Below are 17,234 nucleotides of genomic sequence, written 5' to 3'. Positions count from 1 at the left end.
CATGACACCAGGGTGGTGGACATGGAGAGAGACACTCAGGAACTTTGTCAGCTGTAGCAAAAGAGAGTCTGTGACAGACAGAGACAGTGTTGTCATCCTGCAGGCCTCGCAGTTATGTAAGGTCCATGTGACGGAACGAGTCCGTCCACTGGGACAAACACACAGCAGTCAGCTAGCGTCCTCTTCTACTCACTTAACCATGAAGCTCCAGCTGGTGCCTGATCAGGTCACGACCTTCGCCTCAGGTCTCTGCTCTTTGATGGTGACACTGACAAGAGGGTAAAAGTAAAAAAATGGACAAACAAATATTATTTTACTCAATTCAACCCTGGCAAATGTAGTAGGTCAACTTCCTGCAATTCAAGACCAGGTCAAAGAGGTAACCCGGGTCAAAAAGAAGTATACAGTAGTGAATTAGAAATATAATTAAAGTATAGAAAGGTCAGTACAAGTACACTTTTACTTTTTGTGCTTAAAGTATGTTTGACTTTTGAACTACTTAAATGTATTCAAAATGAATATACTGATTCTGCAATACCTAAAGTGGTATTTCAGAGTACTTATAAAAAGTGTACTTTATTCAAAGTGTACAATAAATTGTACTCAAGTGTACTTTGAAAAAATGTACTAAATTGCAAATACTTTTAATAGTAATAGAGTGTACTTAAGAAAAGTATGCTTACTTTTCTTAAGTGTGCTTACTGTTAGCGTGCTCAATTAAAGTGCACTTTAATTTCACTTCATTTTAAGTAGTTGAAGTATATTTCCAACATGTCACACACATATCACACTGGTGATATGATACAATTGTACGGCAAGTGTGTTTTGAATGCTCATGAATCATGATTTTCACAGGTGTACTTCAATACACTTAAATATTGTACAACGTTGTGCCAATTTAGCATACTACTTGCACTTAGGGTATACTCATGTATTACACGCTAATTGAGTACACTTAAATATACTTGAAGGCAACAAAGATGCTATTTATTTATTGAAATCTGTTGAAATGTTTTTGAGATACGGGTGTTGCAACCAGATTTCCATGACTGTTGAAGCTCCTGACGCACATATAACGATGCAACGTGTCCGTCATTCTGACTTTTCACTCAGTCTAATGTGTAAGCGCATACTGAGTGTGAAGCACAAACAGAAAAACACAAAAACGCTAAACAACATAGCACAATCTGGACCAAAGTGGTGGACAGCCCGACATCACCATGCATAAGGGCAGAACACTTGTTGTCATGCTGTTTTCATACAACAGGTTGTACAGTGTCTCATGGTGAGTGTGTCCCTGTTCTGTCATATGGAGTAACATTACCTTTCTCTTCAAAGATCTGCAGGATGCCTTGAGCGGCTAAATCAGTTTAGAAGGAGCTGTACGGGAGCCTCTAGGCGAGATTTCACGCGCTCATTGTCTGTTTTTGTGTCGATGTAGTGAGAGTGATCACCACCTTACTCTAATTGCTCTGTAAGCTGATAATACACGCGGGATATGTGACCTATCCGGGACTGACTCACATAGACACTAGGGCATTGTCAAAGGAAGCAAGTTGCAGCAAGAGAAGAAGAAGAGGAATACTCTGTACACTCAGTGTCAGTCAGCTGCTTTCCTGCTCCATCACACAGCTCCCTGTCTGCAATATCAGCTTCAACAGGAGTCTATTCACTGAGTAGGACAAACTCAGAGCAGATCATTTCACACACACACACACACACACACACACACACACACACACACACACTAATGGATGAGCACGAGACACTTCTCAGTAAGTCTTGTCTATTCTGGGACGGTGTGAAAAATCTTTAACTGTGGTCTTATGACTAAGTGCTTAGCATTTCTGTGTGTGGATTCTGTGTTTGCGCTTGACGCTCAGTATGTGCTTACACTTAGACTGAGTGAAAAGTCAGAATGACGGACACGTCGGATCGTTACATGTGCAACGGGAGCTTCTACATCATGAAAATCTGTTTGCAACATATCTCAAAAACATTTCAACAGATTTCAATAAAATGCAGTGGAATGTGAGGACAGAGGCCAAGAAACGAGCGATTAGCTTTTGGTACAGATCCACTATTTTACTGCACATAACTACTGCACACACACAAAAAATTAGGTCATCTTTATGCAGTCTGTTGGTGTCTCATAAAAACAATTATAGTGTTGAAGCTGCTGTAGAAACAGGTAAGTTAATGGACTCCCTGAACAGACTTTTGATTCCTCCTTGTAAGGTGATTTAAGTGCAGTACTTCATTGTAAGATATCCTTCATTTCTAGAGCTTTCTGTGGTTGGATGATTATAAAAGTCCTGACTTGTGTTTTAGGAAAGCAGCTTTTAGTAGCAGACTTTATTTGAGGAGCACGGGCGGGGAGACAAAGCTCTTTGTTTGCAGTGTAATTTTAAACTGTGTTTAAGGGCTTGTCCCCAAATCTCATCTGTGGTAGCAAAACTTATTTGCCTGCTGTCGGCCTAACACCTCTCCCACTCTTTCCTGTTGTTGTCCAATCATCATCCACCATCAAGTCTCCTAGCAAATGGTACTGGAGATTAGTACCTGTAAGTTCATCCATTCTGAAGACCTCCTCTGCACCCCCCACCAGCATCCACCTCCTCTCTGTCTAATCCCAAACCTGCAAGGATACATCCCTTCACATTCTCCCCTCCAAGTCTCTTGTCATTGCATGTGGCCCTAAGCCTCATCATGCATTGGTCAGACACCTCCCACCTTTTCCCACCCCAGGCCTCGTCTCCACATTCCCAGGGGTCAGATTGACTGGTGTAGTAACCAGTTTGAACTGGCTTCACTATCAAGAGTTACAAACTCTACCTGGAGGAGTACAGTCCTATAGCTTGATGATACTAATACGAACAATTTGCAGTTTACAATTTATAAGGCATTCCACTTAAAATGGAAAGTGGAAACTAATGCCACGTGTGCTACATTTTTTGGTATTGGCATAAAATTTTTAATAGCTAAAAACATCAGACTATGGTATTGGTATGGAGATTGGATCGGATCGTCCCAGTTCCACTTCAGATTGGCTGCTGTGACACAAACTGTCAGAGATGTGCTGTATTATCTGTTTATACAAACCAAATGCAACGAGGGACAACATTTTGTTCCACAGAGCTGGATGCACAGAGAGGCTGTCAGACAGCCAGAGCCATGCATATGTGACACCACTCTTGTGTGTTAATGGGCAAACTGGGAAATGCTGGTGTCCTAAAGACATATGTAGCAGGATTGTAGTAGTAGAGGTGTTGATCTTTATAGGCCCAGAGAGATGTACAGAGAAGGGCGGACTTGCTAAAGTAGATTATTATTAACCTTTAAATCACATTCATTGTCTGCTACACCCCCCACCCCCGCCCCCCCATGCTGCATGCATTTTGTTCCCCTTCTCCTTCTAAACAACTAACGATTTCTCACAAGCAATCAAAGGGAGCAAAGTAGTGCTAAGGTGTTGTGATTGTACCTTTCTTATTCATTTTACTGTAAAATGACTCTGTAATCCTAACCCGTTATGTCTGACTATTTGCATGATCAATTTATTTGAGTTGAGCCTGAAGCCCTCCCTGTGCTTGAAGACCCTCAAATTAGCACCTGTTAGTCTGTGTGTGGGTGTGATTGAGTTTTGGTGCATGCAGACAAAAGTGTTTCTGCACCAACAGCTGTATGTATCCACCCTGATGACACATATAGGTGATGTCTTTGTGCTGTTGCCATGGTTTCAGGCTCGTTACAGGAAGGAGCATGCTCAGCAGAGGAACGCTCCATCACTCCCCCTGGTGGAGAACCTGCTGAAGGACAACACAGACGGCTGTGCCCTGACCACCCTGCTGCACTTCTACTGCTCACAGGCCATCAGACTGGAAGGTGGGACCAGCCCCTCAATCTGTAACCACACCCACGTGACGTCACTGGCTACGGCCTTTTTTACTGTAACTATTCCAACAAGTAAACAGAGAGACAAAAGTCAGTTCAGTTAAACAAGAAGAAATAGGAGAGAAATGGTATACAATGAGCGAACCACAATGATTTTCGGTCACAGCTGGACAGCACAAAGGACGCTCTTTTCCAACTACAAACACCCTGACATTTGAATACGGGGCTTCAAACAAAGATTTATTATCAATGTGCCTTTATTTTCTGAGGGCTTTTTCCTTATGAATATATAGTAAGTAAGTAAATAAGTAAATTGAATGGAAACTAATAATACCATAGGAGCCCTTTTTTAGAAAATGTTTTATGGTTTTCAGTGGCCTAAACTCTAATCCTCATCTCAAAGAACATAATCAAGAGATCAAGGGCCCTGTTCTGACTTTCTGTTACGTTTAATGATATAAATGCAGGATATTGGTCACGATATTGAACTAAGAAAGACAGTGAGTGGCAGAGAGGTCTCAGGACAAACATGGAGAACAAGTACGAGACAAAGAGAAACAAAGACTTGTTTCCTCTCAGCTCGCCTGCGCCCTCAGTTCTAAAAATGCCCTGGGTTGGGTTGTGATTGGTCACAAGGGGTATGTGACGGAGAACCGTTAGAGGAGTAGCTTGGCTGCTATTTCAAAGATAAACAACCCTTGTGTTGGTGCTCTGGGATTGAATGTAGTTCACAGGGAGCTCAGACACATGTGGACCAGATGTGGACGCGAGTTAAACTTCATTTAGGTCTGCTTGCTGGGAGCTTGATTTACTACTTAAATGTAATGAAGAAGTACAGTAAAGTACAGAATGACATCATCTGTGCCTGAGCTGCTCCCTCGTGTCAGACGTTATACACATGCATGGGCCGGCCCTTACAGTAACGTCATGGGATAAAAATCCTGATGATTCATCTGGAAGGAGTTGGGGACGGTTTGAAAAGTTGAAAACTTGTATCATGAATTGTTTCAAGGATTTTGAGTGATTAAAATCGGCTTCTGCTACTGCATGGCACAAATACTGCAGGGAAAAGTAGGGTAATGTTCCTCTCATCTGTTCCTTTTTTTTAACATAAACAATGCCTTATCTTTTCCTCGCCTTCCTGCTTGGCCTTGCTATCACCCCCCCTCCTTTGTGTGTGTTTGTGTGCCTGACCCCTCCCCTGGCTGAGCAGATATCTGCCTCAAGGAGACCATGTCTTTGGCTGACAGTCTGTACAACCTCCAGCTGGTGCAGGAGTTCTGCAGGAACAACCTCAACCACTGCTGCCACTTCAGCCTGGAGGACATGCTCTACGCGCATGCATCCATAAAGGTAAGGAGACGGACATTCAAATGCTGGAACACATTAAAAAACATGGATGTGGAGGATGTGAAAAGTGGTGTTTTTTAAAAATGTCGATTGACGTAAAGAAAAAGAGAACAGAAAAGTGCTTCGGGGAATAAGGAGAGTCAGGGCAAGGAATTACAAAAAGGCAAAAATGAGTCATGCAAGGAAAAGTTTAATAATGGATGTGTGTGTGTGTGTGCACGCTTGGTTCTGACAGGGGTTGTTAGTGTGTGTGTGTGTGTGTGTGTGTGTGTGTGAATGTATTAACAGGGACATAAAGTTCATTTTGTCACAATGAATATTGCTTTGCGGCCAGATGGAATGAATATGATGAATGTGTGTGTGAGAGTATGTGTTACTGCTTTTTCAGTACAGACGCTGCTGGCCAAATACCCCCCACCCCCCCCACCCACCCCCCGACAGAGCACAGATTCTGCTCCGAGGACATTCACCACAATCCTGCCCCGTCTCTGCCTGCCTCTCTTGTTCTCCCCCCCTGCACATCCCCTCTCTTTTTATCAAACAGCAAAATCTGTGAACTTTGGAGATAACACAACTGCTGATTCACTCGGCCCTCTGGCTTAGATCTCCCCATTTCACACACTTTTGTTTCTGATTAATCAAAGACTTAGTGTGCAGCAGTCGGAGCATCTCTGTGCCATCCACACATTAGAAGCGGCAGCGCCCATGTGGGTAAATAGTATGCGGAGAGCGTGGGTTGAAACATTCGGATTCAAGTCACGGTCTGAGCTGACCGGGACTTTCCATTCTTCAAGACAACACAGCAGACGGCTTTCACACTTATGCACTCTTTGCTGTGTATTTCTCAGTCACTACATTGTTCATAGTGAGTGTTTATTGGCTGTATAATGCTACAGTTGTACAATAGGGAAATAGGGGAGGAGAGGGAGAAAAATTGTCATGAAGAGCAGCTTCAGACACTGGCTCACTGCCCATTCACCACAGACTCACTGCCCACTGAATCTTAACTAGTGTGTGTGTGGATTCATTTAATATATTAGACAAAAAGAAATACTGTTTGTGCCATTGAACAGAATGCAAACTGGAGAGCCAGTGTATAGGAAAGAGGAAGAAAACCCCAGTGTTTCTATCCCTGCTAGAGAGTCATTGAATTGTGTGTGTTGACCAAAAGGTTTCCTACAGATGAAATCATCTGTATCAGCCTCCAGAGACTTTCTGTTCATAACACAAATGCATTTATCATTGATGCGGGTGACTTACTCGCTGCTCCATGCACCCATCTGTGCATATGTGACACATTTAAACTAATCTCCAGATGGTGTTTTTGGCACAGGTCTGACATTAAACCACTTAGGCAATGAAACATGCACTGATATTCACCTACACACACACACACACACACACACACACACACACACACACACACACACCTGCACCTGTTACCTAGCAACAGTTGGCAGGTTGTGACCTCACTGATGTGTCAAAATGCTTTATAATGCTGTAGCTAATGTCTTAACAGAGACATGGGAGAAGGAGCTATGACAGCAAAGAGACAAATGTTGTGCTTACAAGATCAATGAATAACTACAAATATGACTGCAACATTTACCACAAAGGTGTGTGTGTGTGTGTGTGTGTGTGTGTGTGTGTCTGTGTGTCTGTGTTCTTGCAGAGTAACTACCTGGTGTTTATGGCTGAGCTTTTCTGGTGGTTTGAAGTGGTTAAACCTTCATTTGTACAGCCCAGAGTCTTCGATCCAAACGGTACAGCACAGCTTCACAGTAATGTCAGCATGCTGTTAACTGATGATAACTTTACCATCTCATGCATATAAATTGTTAATTTTAGTAATTAACTCAAGGTTGCAGTTGAATAATGATTATTTTCTTTTGTTTCCCTCTGCAGCCTGTGAGCCTGTGTCATCCTGTAGAAAAATGGCTCCTGTGTCCAGTCCAGTCAAACAGAGCTATGCAGACAGACCTGACAGCCCAGAGAGCATCCCAGCAGAGGGTAAACTATCCGTCATCAGCTGAGGATGTGCTCAAATCTGTTTGCTGACGGCTGAAAATTGAGTGCTAGTCCAAATAAATATATATACAGTATGTGTTTGCTCAGGCAAGCGCATAGTAAGAAGAAAAATCACATCCATCTCTAATTAGGTGCGTAATTTAGTTTATCCTCTAGTTTCTTGTACTTGCCCATACTGTAAATACTGTTGTGGTGGTTAAAAAACAAGACAGTATCACTATGAGAACGAGTGACCTGGGGCATGAATACAGAGCAGTGGAAGAATGTGTGGATGTGTTTTACTTTGAAACCAGAGGCCATCTAGTGGCTGATTTACAGCCATGCAGCAGTTGTTATGCTCTCCTATTCAGCTGTATACTTAAACATTTAGCTATTCTACTGTATATATACACTATACAGTAAAATTTATTTCAGAAAAATCTAATGTGGAATAAGTAGCCAGGTGTGTCGCAGTCAGACAGCTCAGATCTCCAGACTGCCTTTAAAAATCTGAGCTGGACTCTCTCACTGGAGTTAAACTTCTTATGTATATAAGTATATTCACACTTGTTGATGGGTGAAATCCAGTAAGAAACTCAAACACACTTCTCCGTGTCTGCAACAGGTGTGATGAAGAGATCTACCTCCATGTCCTATGTGGATGGCTGCGTCGGGACATGGCCCAAAGAAAAACGGTTGGTACCCAAACTCCACAGCACAGATGACATTCATTGACCTGCACATGTGGAGCAGTCTGTTTGGCTAACAGCACACTTCCTCACTCCCTCAGCTCCTCCTCTCGGGGAATTTCCTTTGAGATTCCTCTGGACGGAGACCCCACTCTGCCGCCCTGTGAAGTTCCCCCCCTCCGCGGGATGACCCGCTCTGCCAGCAGTGACGGTCTTGGATTCAAAGTTCACTTTGCATCTCGAGGGGGCATGAAGCGCCACCTCTCCCTCATGCCCGTCAGTGTAAACGGCCAGAGCAGACACATACCAGAGGAGGATGAGGACTTCAGCTCCCACAAACCCCTGGGGAGGAACAACACATTCTCAGTCAAGAACCAAAGCAGGTACAGCAGAGGGGTGTGTGAGGTTATGATTTATGAATAATAGAAAAGTACCATTTTTTCATTATGTTGCACCCATGCTAGCATTTGCAGCTCCAGCAAGACACAGTAAACATCACCTTCCCGTTCACTGTCTTTGCTTTTTCATTGTCCCTAGGTACTCCAATGGAGTCCTTCCAGACAGCAACCACAGTCCCAGCGATCACCATGGCAACCACAGTGGCCATCTCAGCCCATCAACACCTCCGAGCATTGAGGAGGCCCTGAAGATTATCCACGACACTGAAAGGCCCCATGCTAGCCTGGGTGTGGGGGACGGAGACAATGGTTTCTTTCTCCACGGTGCAGAGCCCTCAGACCCTCCAGGGGCCCAAGGTCAAGGAGACGACCCAGGTTCAGCCAAGGCTCGATTGAATGACCACGACCCTAACTCAGTGTCCACTGATGAAGTCGACACGGGCATCCATGTGAGGACAGAGGACATCCAGAGCTTGGATGAGGACTCCTCCTCTCTGAGAGACTATTCCGATATAGACCCAGACTGTGAGGCCATGACTCGGTCGTGCCCCCTGACTGACCGCCCCGAGAGGGAGAGGAGCAGGGAAGGGGGGCAGAAAGGCTTTGGTGATGCTAACCCTGAGGGCGAGAGGGGAGATGGAGGTGACAGGAGCAGCCCCTGCCCCAGCTCAGCACCCACACTCCCCAGATCCCACACAGCCAGCCCCGCTTCGTCCTCTGGAGGCTCTGGAGGTGGCATGGTCCGCATGACAAGCTTTGCAGAGCAGAAGTTCAGGAAGCTGGAGGGACGGAGTAGTGGAGGAACCACACCAGAGAGTTCAGATCTCAATGTGCCGTACACACACCCGCCAAAAAACATTTCCTCTCAGGTTTGTGTCCTACTGTGTGTTTTGTCTCTCTTTGGGGTTGGCATGGAATTAATGTGAATGATCCCTGTGCTTTTTTCTAGATCTCTTCACCTCCTTTGCCAATCACATCTCCCTCTCCAGTAACGCCTTCCCCCAGAGACCCCTCCCACCTGATAGCCTCAGAGATGATTCAGCTGAGGATGAAGCTGGAAGAGAAACGCAGAGCCATTGAAGCCCAGAAGAAGAAGGTAAACAGATATAGACACATAGCCAGTAGTATAGCTTTAAATGTAAATATCGACACCACGTTCCTCTTCTCACATTTTCCAGGTGGAAGCAGCATTCACCCGCCATCGTCAGAAGATGGGCAGGACAGCATTTCTGAATGTGGTGAGGAGAAAAGGAGTCACTGCTCCTCCCAGCCCCAGCTCAGGTGGAGCAGAAACACCTTCTCCAGAGCCACTCCCATCTAAGGACAGCAGCCAGAGCAGCATGGAGCGGGCGGAGAGATGTAAGCCAGACGGAGCAGCTCCTAAATCCCCCTGTGAGGACGGTGGAGGTGAGTTCACTTTCACAGATCTCAAAGTAAGAAAAATAACGTAGCAGCACAGACAATGCCAGAATAATGATGCTGTTTCTTTGGGGGCTGTTTTCCATTGAGAAGGATTCTGATCAAACTGGTGATTGAATGACTGACCTGCGTATTCCATGTGGTGACACAGGTGTGACTCCAGGAGAAATCGACCTTGCAGATTACACTCGCTCCATTGAGAGGCTGAACACGTCGCTGGGCTTCCTGCAGACAGAGATGCAGCGTTTGGCCCAGCAGCAGGAGAAGATCATGGCCATGAGAGAGCAGCAGCAACAAGCCTGGGTCATTCCTCCTCCTGCTCCGTCTCCACACAGGTATCACTTTATGATAGAGGTCAATAATTTTACCAGGAAAAAAAAAGAAATCTGTATACACTTACAGGACCATGTGGGTTTTTTCTCTACAGGCAGCTCCGTGAGTTGCGTAGCAGCAGTGTAACTGGCCGGGGATCAGGCAGAGGCTCGGTCGGGTCTTTGTCTCCCATCCTGTCTTCTTCTGGCTCTCCCCACGCTCCCAATCGTTCCCCTGCTGGTATTAAGCGGCGACCAGCCTCCTTCCATGCCAGGACACCTCGGACTCCGCGACCAAATGATCTGAAGGTGACACCCTTCAGTCGAATGCTCAACACTCCGACCTCAGTGGACAGTCTACCCAGACTGAGGCGGTTCACCCCCAACCAAACCCAGCCCAGCTCGTTTGCCTACCTGGGCCATGATGAGGGACCAGGGGGAAGCAAGGACCGAGAGGCCAAGGAGAACAAAGAAAACACTCAGGACAAAGAAGAGACAGCGGCAAAGAAGAGTGCTGGCACTCCTCAGACTTCTGCTAAAGAAGCAGCCAAAGAGAAGGAAGATGAGAGAGAGGAGGAGAGAAAACAGGCGGAGCAGGCTCAGTCGAAGAGTGAAGTCAAACAAACAAGGTCATCGGAGGTGTTGTGTCAGCCGGTGTCTGAGATCCAAGGGCCCACAGGCAGCCAGGTCAAGGGAGACACCAAGGACAGAAGGGACCTGGTGGAGGTGCCTCTGTCTGAGCTGAAACCTCCAGGAGAACTACCCGGCGGTCAGGAGATGATGGGAGAGGTGGAGGGTGAGGCAGGAGGAGACACTTACGGAGACGACCAAAAGATGTGCTGTGGATTCTTCTTCAAGGTGAGCTGGAGCTGTAGAGTATATATAGGATAATATGTGTGGTATACATAAAAAACTCTATCTCACATTATCAATGATAATAGTTTCTGTAAATATTATCTGTAACACACCTGTCGGTAAGGACTGAGGAGGACACAGGTTTAGCCATAAACTAAACAGGCTGCTTTCTGTTGACATATTTTATGACCTTCACACTGCTTGTATTGACTTTATTTGAGGAACTGGGGCAGAGATTTTCTGCCAGAAAGCATATTTCCCAAAGTGTCGAAGTGCTGCTTGAAATGTTGCCAGAATACCAGAGTTCATACACACACAAGGCTGGTCTGCCGCGTCGACTCAAGGCCAAGATAAATGAATGAATTAAAAGTACTGTCAGGCTGTGGGTAAAGCCAGAGTGCAGGCACAGCTTTGTCCGTGTAACTTGGTCCACTTTTAATGTCTGCTGCCACAGCACGACAACTGAACACTGACAGGCTTATCCATGAATTTTGTTGGCCTTGCTAGCATCAGAACATTCTTGTTTCTGTATTTCTAAATGCATTAGATGGCACTCACAACCTTCATGATGTCTCCCCTACAGTTAATGCAATGCAATACAGTAGTTCATGAGTATTTTATTGGTTGCACTTGTGGTTGACGGCAAAAAACCCTTAGTTTAGGAACCACTGCAGTAAAACTACAATAGCAGGTGATATACTCAGTTAATTAACTTCTCATTAATAATACATTCTATTATCTAATATCTAATTCAATGCAGCCTTATGGTGCTGTATACAGAACGCAGCGACAGGAAGGATCTCATACTGTGAGTGCCTGGCACAACATGTGCAGTGTTGTGCCCGCTGAGCCATGAGCTGATCAAAAACAATGCACGAATGAATGTGGGCCAAAAAAAACCCAGCCAGGGCAGACGCATGGTCGACCATTAGAGCTTTGATTAGAGAGCAATGTCAGAGCTTTGTTGACAGAAGGCAGTTACACTAATGCCATATTAAATACTGCATACTCTATTATTATTAAGAAGCAGAATCTTCCCTTTCATATCTGGGATTTTTGATGGTTGAGAGGACAGAACAGTGACACATTAGGGCATTTTTTGTCATAATAACTTCATATACGATAGAATAATTCATCAACTGAGTAAATTATTAATTGAAAATCATGTCTGCTAGCTCATCATGAAAGTAATACAGATGCTGTCTGCATATTTCTACGTATAATGTGACTCATGTATTTTGTGTGTTCTCCATCCATCAAACACCAGGATGATGTGAAAGAGGAAGGGGACATGGCAGCAAAGAAAGCAGCTCTGCTGGAGAAGAGGCTGAGGAGGGAGAAGGAGGCTCAGGAGAAGAAGCAGCAGCAGGAGCTGGACCAGGAGCAGAAGAAGGAAGCTGCACGGTCTGTCTGACTCTCTTACTGTCTCTCTCTATATGCCAACTCTGACACTGTTCCCAGGTTTATAGCAGCAGTACATGCATCGTGCCTATTGAACTTGAAGTGTGCAGATGCGCAATAAATCTTCATCTCGTCTCCTCCTCCAGGTTGAAAGCTGAAGAAGAGCAGCAGAAAAAGGATGACGAGAAGGCAAGGAGAGAGTACATCAGGAATGAATATCTGAGGAAGAAGCAGCTCAAGCTGATGGTGGACATGGACGAGGTCATCAAGCCCCGGTCTGGAAGTCTCAAGAAGAAGCCGCGGCCCAAGTCCATCCACAGGGACGTCATGGAGTCGTCCACTCCCCCTGTGAGAGCAACAGGTGAGCGACAAGCACACACTATCGATGTATGACAGCCGCTAGTCCACGCTCCACCTGTCCTCAGCTGTCCCTGTGGTTATGTTGCAGGCGTGCGTCCTCGAGGCTTCTCGGTATCAAGTGTCTCTTTGGCGTCACTCAATCTGGCTGACAACGACAGAGACCAGCCAAATAACAGGAAGAACAACAGGTAAGATCCTCGCTCTGCCTGGAGCCTGAATTTTAGACAAATCACAGATGTAAGAAGCTCAAGAAAAACAAATATTCCGCCTGCACCCTGTTAGTCTAGCGTCCTCAGTTCTGTCATCTTCTGCCTTCTTACCACCTCTCCACTCTCAACCCGAATCAGAGTTCAGTGTTACAGCTGACTTCACTCTTCACATGCATCTCATTTTCATGCACCTTTCCTTCAAGTATCTATGTAGAGATGCATCGATCCACTTTTTTCAGCTCTAATCTGTTTCTGATACCTGAATTCGGATCGATGTCTGGATCGGTATGTTGATCTGTGATGTCAGTCCAATATCCGATGAGTGAATGACATCAGTATGGGCCCCTGAGATCAATAATGGATCAGATCGGTCTGCGCGCTGATGTGTCTAAAATCTGCTTTACTACATCAAGTATTTCAGAATCCATTTGTCAGATACTCCATTTGGCTCATGCAGTTGATCATTCATTCCTTTGTTACCACCATTGTGATGTGCACTCCCACAATGAATATAACTTCCCACCTCCCACCCCATATTTCATTTGTGTCATCCCGACATCAAATACTCTGCTGTGACTTTAACTTCGTGGGGTGTTCTGTTGATGAGGTTCTTCTTTTTCTTACCCCTTGCACCTTGATTCTCTTGTATCCCTCTCTCCTTTCTCTACATTTTGCCTGCATCACCTCAGAGGCAATAAAGTAGCTTCTGCCCACATCCCGTTCTTTCTAAGCTCTCCCAAAGAAAGAAAGGGAAGGTTAGTAATGCTCCGAAAAGTGGCGCTTCAGCTGATGTGGCTCCATGTAGAAACAGCTCCAGCTTTGGTTCAGCCTGCATTTCATCAGACGTCCTTTCGACACAGACAGTAGACGAGACAGTGAATCATTTAACATATTCCGTCACTGCAGTTTTTGCTTCTGCATTAAGGCACACTGGAGCTGCGTGGCTGAGATGTTTCCACCTCAGTTCTCCTGCTCTTTATCCTTTCTCTGTCTTTTGCAGCATTGCTCTCAGGCTGTTGTTTGCTCTCTTCTTTATGTTGGCTGCTCTGCACTTCACCGCTGTGTATGCTGTTTCTTCCACAAGCACTTGCGCTCATCTCTCCCAGTAGCCATAAAGATGGCACTGAGACTTTGCTTTGCTTGGCTGAACATGCCCTTTGTCCCTCTCTGCACAGCTTCGTCGGAGTATGTACGGTGTGATGTAATGCGAGACAACAGGCAGGGTTTGGACAATTGTGTCACGGCGTCTGACCTTGTTTTACCACATCTCTCTGTGTATGTGTGCATGTCTGTTTGTGCTCGTATGCTTTCATACCTCCTACACGCTTACGTGTATCGACCTTTACGTGTTTGTCGGGGGGTTTTTGTTGCGTCTGTGTGTCATTGGTTGGTTTGTGTGTGATCGTCTCCAGGCCGGACTCTGCAGAAGGTTTTTCCTCTTGTCCCTCGACTGGTAGTCGAAACGGTGAGAAGGACTGGGAAAATGATTCTACCACCTCATCCACTCCCTCCAACGCTGAGTACACAGGTATAAGACATACCTCGACATTTACACAGCCACTGTGCGGAGCACGACATTCCTTTTTAGCGATCTCATGCCTGTGCTTTCTGTCCACAGGACCCAAATTATACAAGGAGCCGAGTGCCAAGTCCAACAAGCACATCATCCAGAATGCCTTGGCTTACTGCTGCCTGGCTGGCAAGGTCAACGAAGGGCAGAAGAACAAGATACTTGATGTATGTTTTGCAGCTATGTGTCTGTGTCTTTCTGCATTATAATAACATTCTGCACTAAAACAATGGCTTTTCTCTGTGACTCTCTGCAGGAAATGGAGAAATCCGAAGCCAATAACTTCCTGATTTTGTTCCGTGACGCCGGATGCCAGTTCAGGTCTGTGTACACCTACTGCCCCGAGACTGAGGAGATCACCAAACTGGCCGGCATCGGGCCGAGGAGCATCACGACCAAGATGATCGAGGGCCTGTACAAGTACAACTCGGACAGGAAGCAGTTCAGCCAGATCCCAGCCAAAACCATGTCCGCCAGCGTGGACGCCATCACCATCGCCAGTCACCTGTGGCAAACCAAGAAGCAGGGGACGCCCAAAAAACTGCACCCTAAGTAGCGCCAGAATGGGCAAGAATCGGACGCAGACGAATTTGTGGATTTTACTGTATCATTAACAGGACACGCTGTCCCACTGTAAGAAATCACAACTGGAATGTAGAACACAAACGGGCCTCACAGACGTTGTTGTTACAATTCAGAGCTGACTGTTACACACTGGACTGCTTCGATGGGGCGCAAGTGTGACCATGTCAGCATGTGTATCAATGTTCTCGTTTGCCAAAAAAACAGAAGAAAATAAGAGGCGGACCGATGCCTTACCTAGTTGAACCACTGAAGCAGTGAATGTCACGTCTCTGAAAGAGGCAGTTTGGTTTCTATAAGTTGATCATGTGTGGCCTTATGCTTGTTTTGTGTCATATGGATGCGCTGTGAGTGTTGGTGTCATTTTGTCAGCGCCTGTTGAAAAAGTCTGTTGTGATACAGGTCTGGGATCAGATCACATCCCCCCCCACCCACGCACCCAAAGCCCAGGTTGTTAAGAGGATGGCCTGTCTGATCTGTGATCAGGTCGAGGCAGCATTTTTGATGAGTTTTGCTGCTACACAGGCATGTTGTTGTTTCTTTTTTTTTACATGTGACTGAAACACTTATAAACATTTCAAACTTGTGTATGTGTGTGTATAGTGAAGTGCCAAGAAGAGCGAGGAAAATACCTCAGTTGGTGATTGCATTTACTTTCCAAAAGTGTGAAATGATGAGATGACTGAGCGTATGGAGTACCATCAAACAATTCTGGAAAGCACCTGCAATAGACTCTTAATTTATTTCATTTTGATAATGCTTTGAAGATATTTTAAAAGGCGTCTTAGATTTTATTCAGAGAAACATAATATACTGTACGTATATAAGTTAAATTAATTTGTATATGACGGCAGATCCATTCAAAATGAACAAGTCCGCTTGTAGTAGCTTTGGAGTAGCGTTTATAATTTATCATGTATGTGTATCAGTATGTTGTCGTTTGGGGCCTTTTATCGTGCTACAAATGCAAAGCGTGTGATCACTCAACAGTATCACTGATGAGACTATCATCAGTAGTAGAATAGATGGAAATCCCACACTATGTCAGTCTATATCAGTCTGTGCAATTTAAGAGTCACTTAAGTAATCACCATTGATCATGTTGCAGTTGGAACTAACAAATACTTAAAAAGCCACTTTTCATGTGGATATTGTCTTAACTACTAGATCTTGATGCCCTCGAAGTAGTCCACAAGTGTAAATAAATGAATTCACCTACGATAGCACTTCAAGACCCTGCCCACTGTCGCTGAGTCGTTCCCACTTCAGGACCGCCATGCTCATTTCTTTACTTTTACATTACTGTTCCATTTTTTTTTATCATGTGTTCCTTCAGTACGTGTTGACACTGTACAGATATATTTTGGCATATAGAAGTATTTTTTGTAATGACATTTGCCTGTTGGGTTTGTGTACTAATGAAGCAGTACAGTTGTTGAAGGACGTGAGTTGAAAGTGAAGTGAGGCAAGGTTTATAAAGCCTTCACGAGGCTTTATTGTATGAAATCCATTAAGTATACTGAGAAAATCATAGTATTTTTTCCAACTCAGAATTCATTTTCTTTTCAATTTACTAAATATGCTCAACTGTTCATGGATTTCTGTTGTTTTTCTATTCCTTTGAGCTTTATTAAAATGCCAGCTATCAACAGTATCCATGGTGTCTCATTTTGATTGATTCAAGTGTTATGACAATAATAGCCTCATTTAAACTGATATTAATGCTGCTTGATGCACTGTCTGACAAAATATCACTCCACCACTTGTCCTTGTCTTTGCAAAGAGCTACAAGAATAACAAGGGTAAGTATCATCATCATCATCATCATGATTGTGAAGACAGAAAGTCCAGTTACTCTGCAACACCAGACATACTTTAGTCTTTACTATCACTATCATAGTCATGATCTGCTGTGGTGTGTCTGTGTACTTTTTTCGAGGCTAATGAGGCTTTACTGTGGCAGACGCTGAATACTACTGACTTCAGGCTATTAAACAAAACATGGAGTCGTTAGAAAATCTGCACTTTCTCCACCACATCCTTATATTGTTCTTAGAGCTAGACGGATAAATCGTCTGGGCCCACATAGCCAATATTAGCTCATTGCAGATAGTTAGATGTGAGTGTTGGTATGTCGGCTGATAATCAACAGGACACTGCTGAGAGAAATGCCAAAGATATGTTTGCGG

At 44.8% G+C, this 17,234-nt stretch overlaps 1 protein-coding gene across 2 annotated transcripts in view; it reads left to right on the top strand.

Moving 5' to 3' along the window:
* The window catches only part of camsap2b (calmodulin regulated spectrin-associated protein family, member 2b), a 33,409-nt gene extending 16,710 nt beyond the window's left edge, over positions 1–16,699 (top strand). The window contains exons 5-22 of one of the 2 annotated variants that reach the window (XM_076744421.1): positions 3,744–3,885; positions 5,108–5,247; positions 6,917–7,007; positions 7,150–7,254; positions 7,877–7,946; positions 8,042–8,323; positions 8,478–9,207; positions 9,288–9,434; positions 9,517–9,745; positions 9,909–10,092; positions 10,185–10,926; positions 12,191–12,327; positions 12,471–12,685; positions 12,773–12,872; positions 13,583–13,648; positions 14,306–14,421; positions 14,512–14,630; positions 14,720–16,699. In XM_076744421.1, the coding sequence (XP_076600536.1) occupies positions 3,744–3,885; positions 5,108–5,247; positions 6,917–7,007; positions 7,150–7,254; positions 7,877–7,946; positions 8,042–8,323; positions 8,478–9,207; positions 9,288–9,434; positions 9,517–9,745; positions 9,909–10,092; positions 10,185–10,926; positions 12,191–12,327; positions 12,471–12,685; positions 12,773–12,872; positions 13,583–13,648; positions 14,306–14,421; positions 14,512–14,630; positions 14,720–15,019 (3,915 nt within the window). In that variant the 3' untranslated portion in view covers positions 15,020–16,699. The remainder of the gene's footprint in view (positions 1–3,743; positions 3,886–5,107; positions 5,248–6,916; positions 7,008–7,149; positions 7,255–7,876; positions 7,947–8,041; positions 8,324–8,477; positions 9,208–9,287; positions 9,435–9,516; positions 9,746–9,908; positions 10,093–10,184; positions 10,927–12,190; positions 12,328–12,470; positions 12,686–12,772; positions 12,873–13,582; positions 13,649–14,305; positions 14,422–14,511; positions 14,631–14,719) is intronic. The other variant, XM_076744422.1, reaches the window with a different exon arrangement.
* Positions 16,700–17,234: the final 535 nt, after the last annotated feature.

The sequence above is a fragment of the Chaetodon auriga genome, chromosome 12, assembly GCF_051107435.1.
Source record: "Chaetodon auriga isolate fChaAug3 chromosome 12, fChaAug3.hap1, whole genome shotgun sequence".
Taxonomy (NCBI): domain Eukaryota; kingdom Metazoa; phylum Chordata; class Actinopteri; order Chaetodontiformes; family Chaetodontidae; genus Chaetodon; species Chaetodon auriga.
This window is presented reverse-complemented; position numbering and strand designations above follow the sequence as displayed.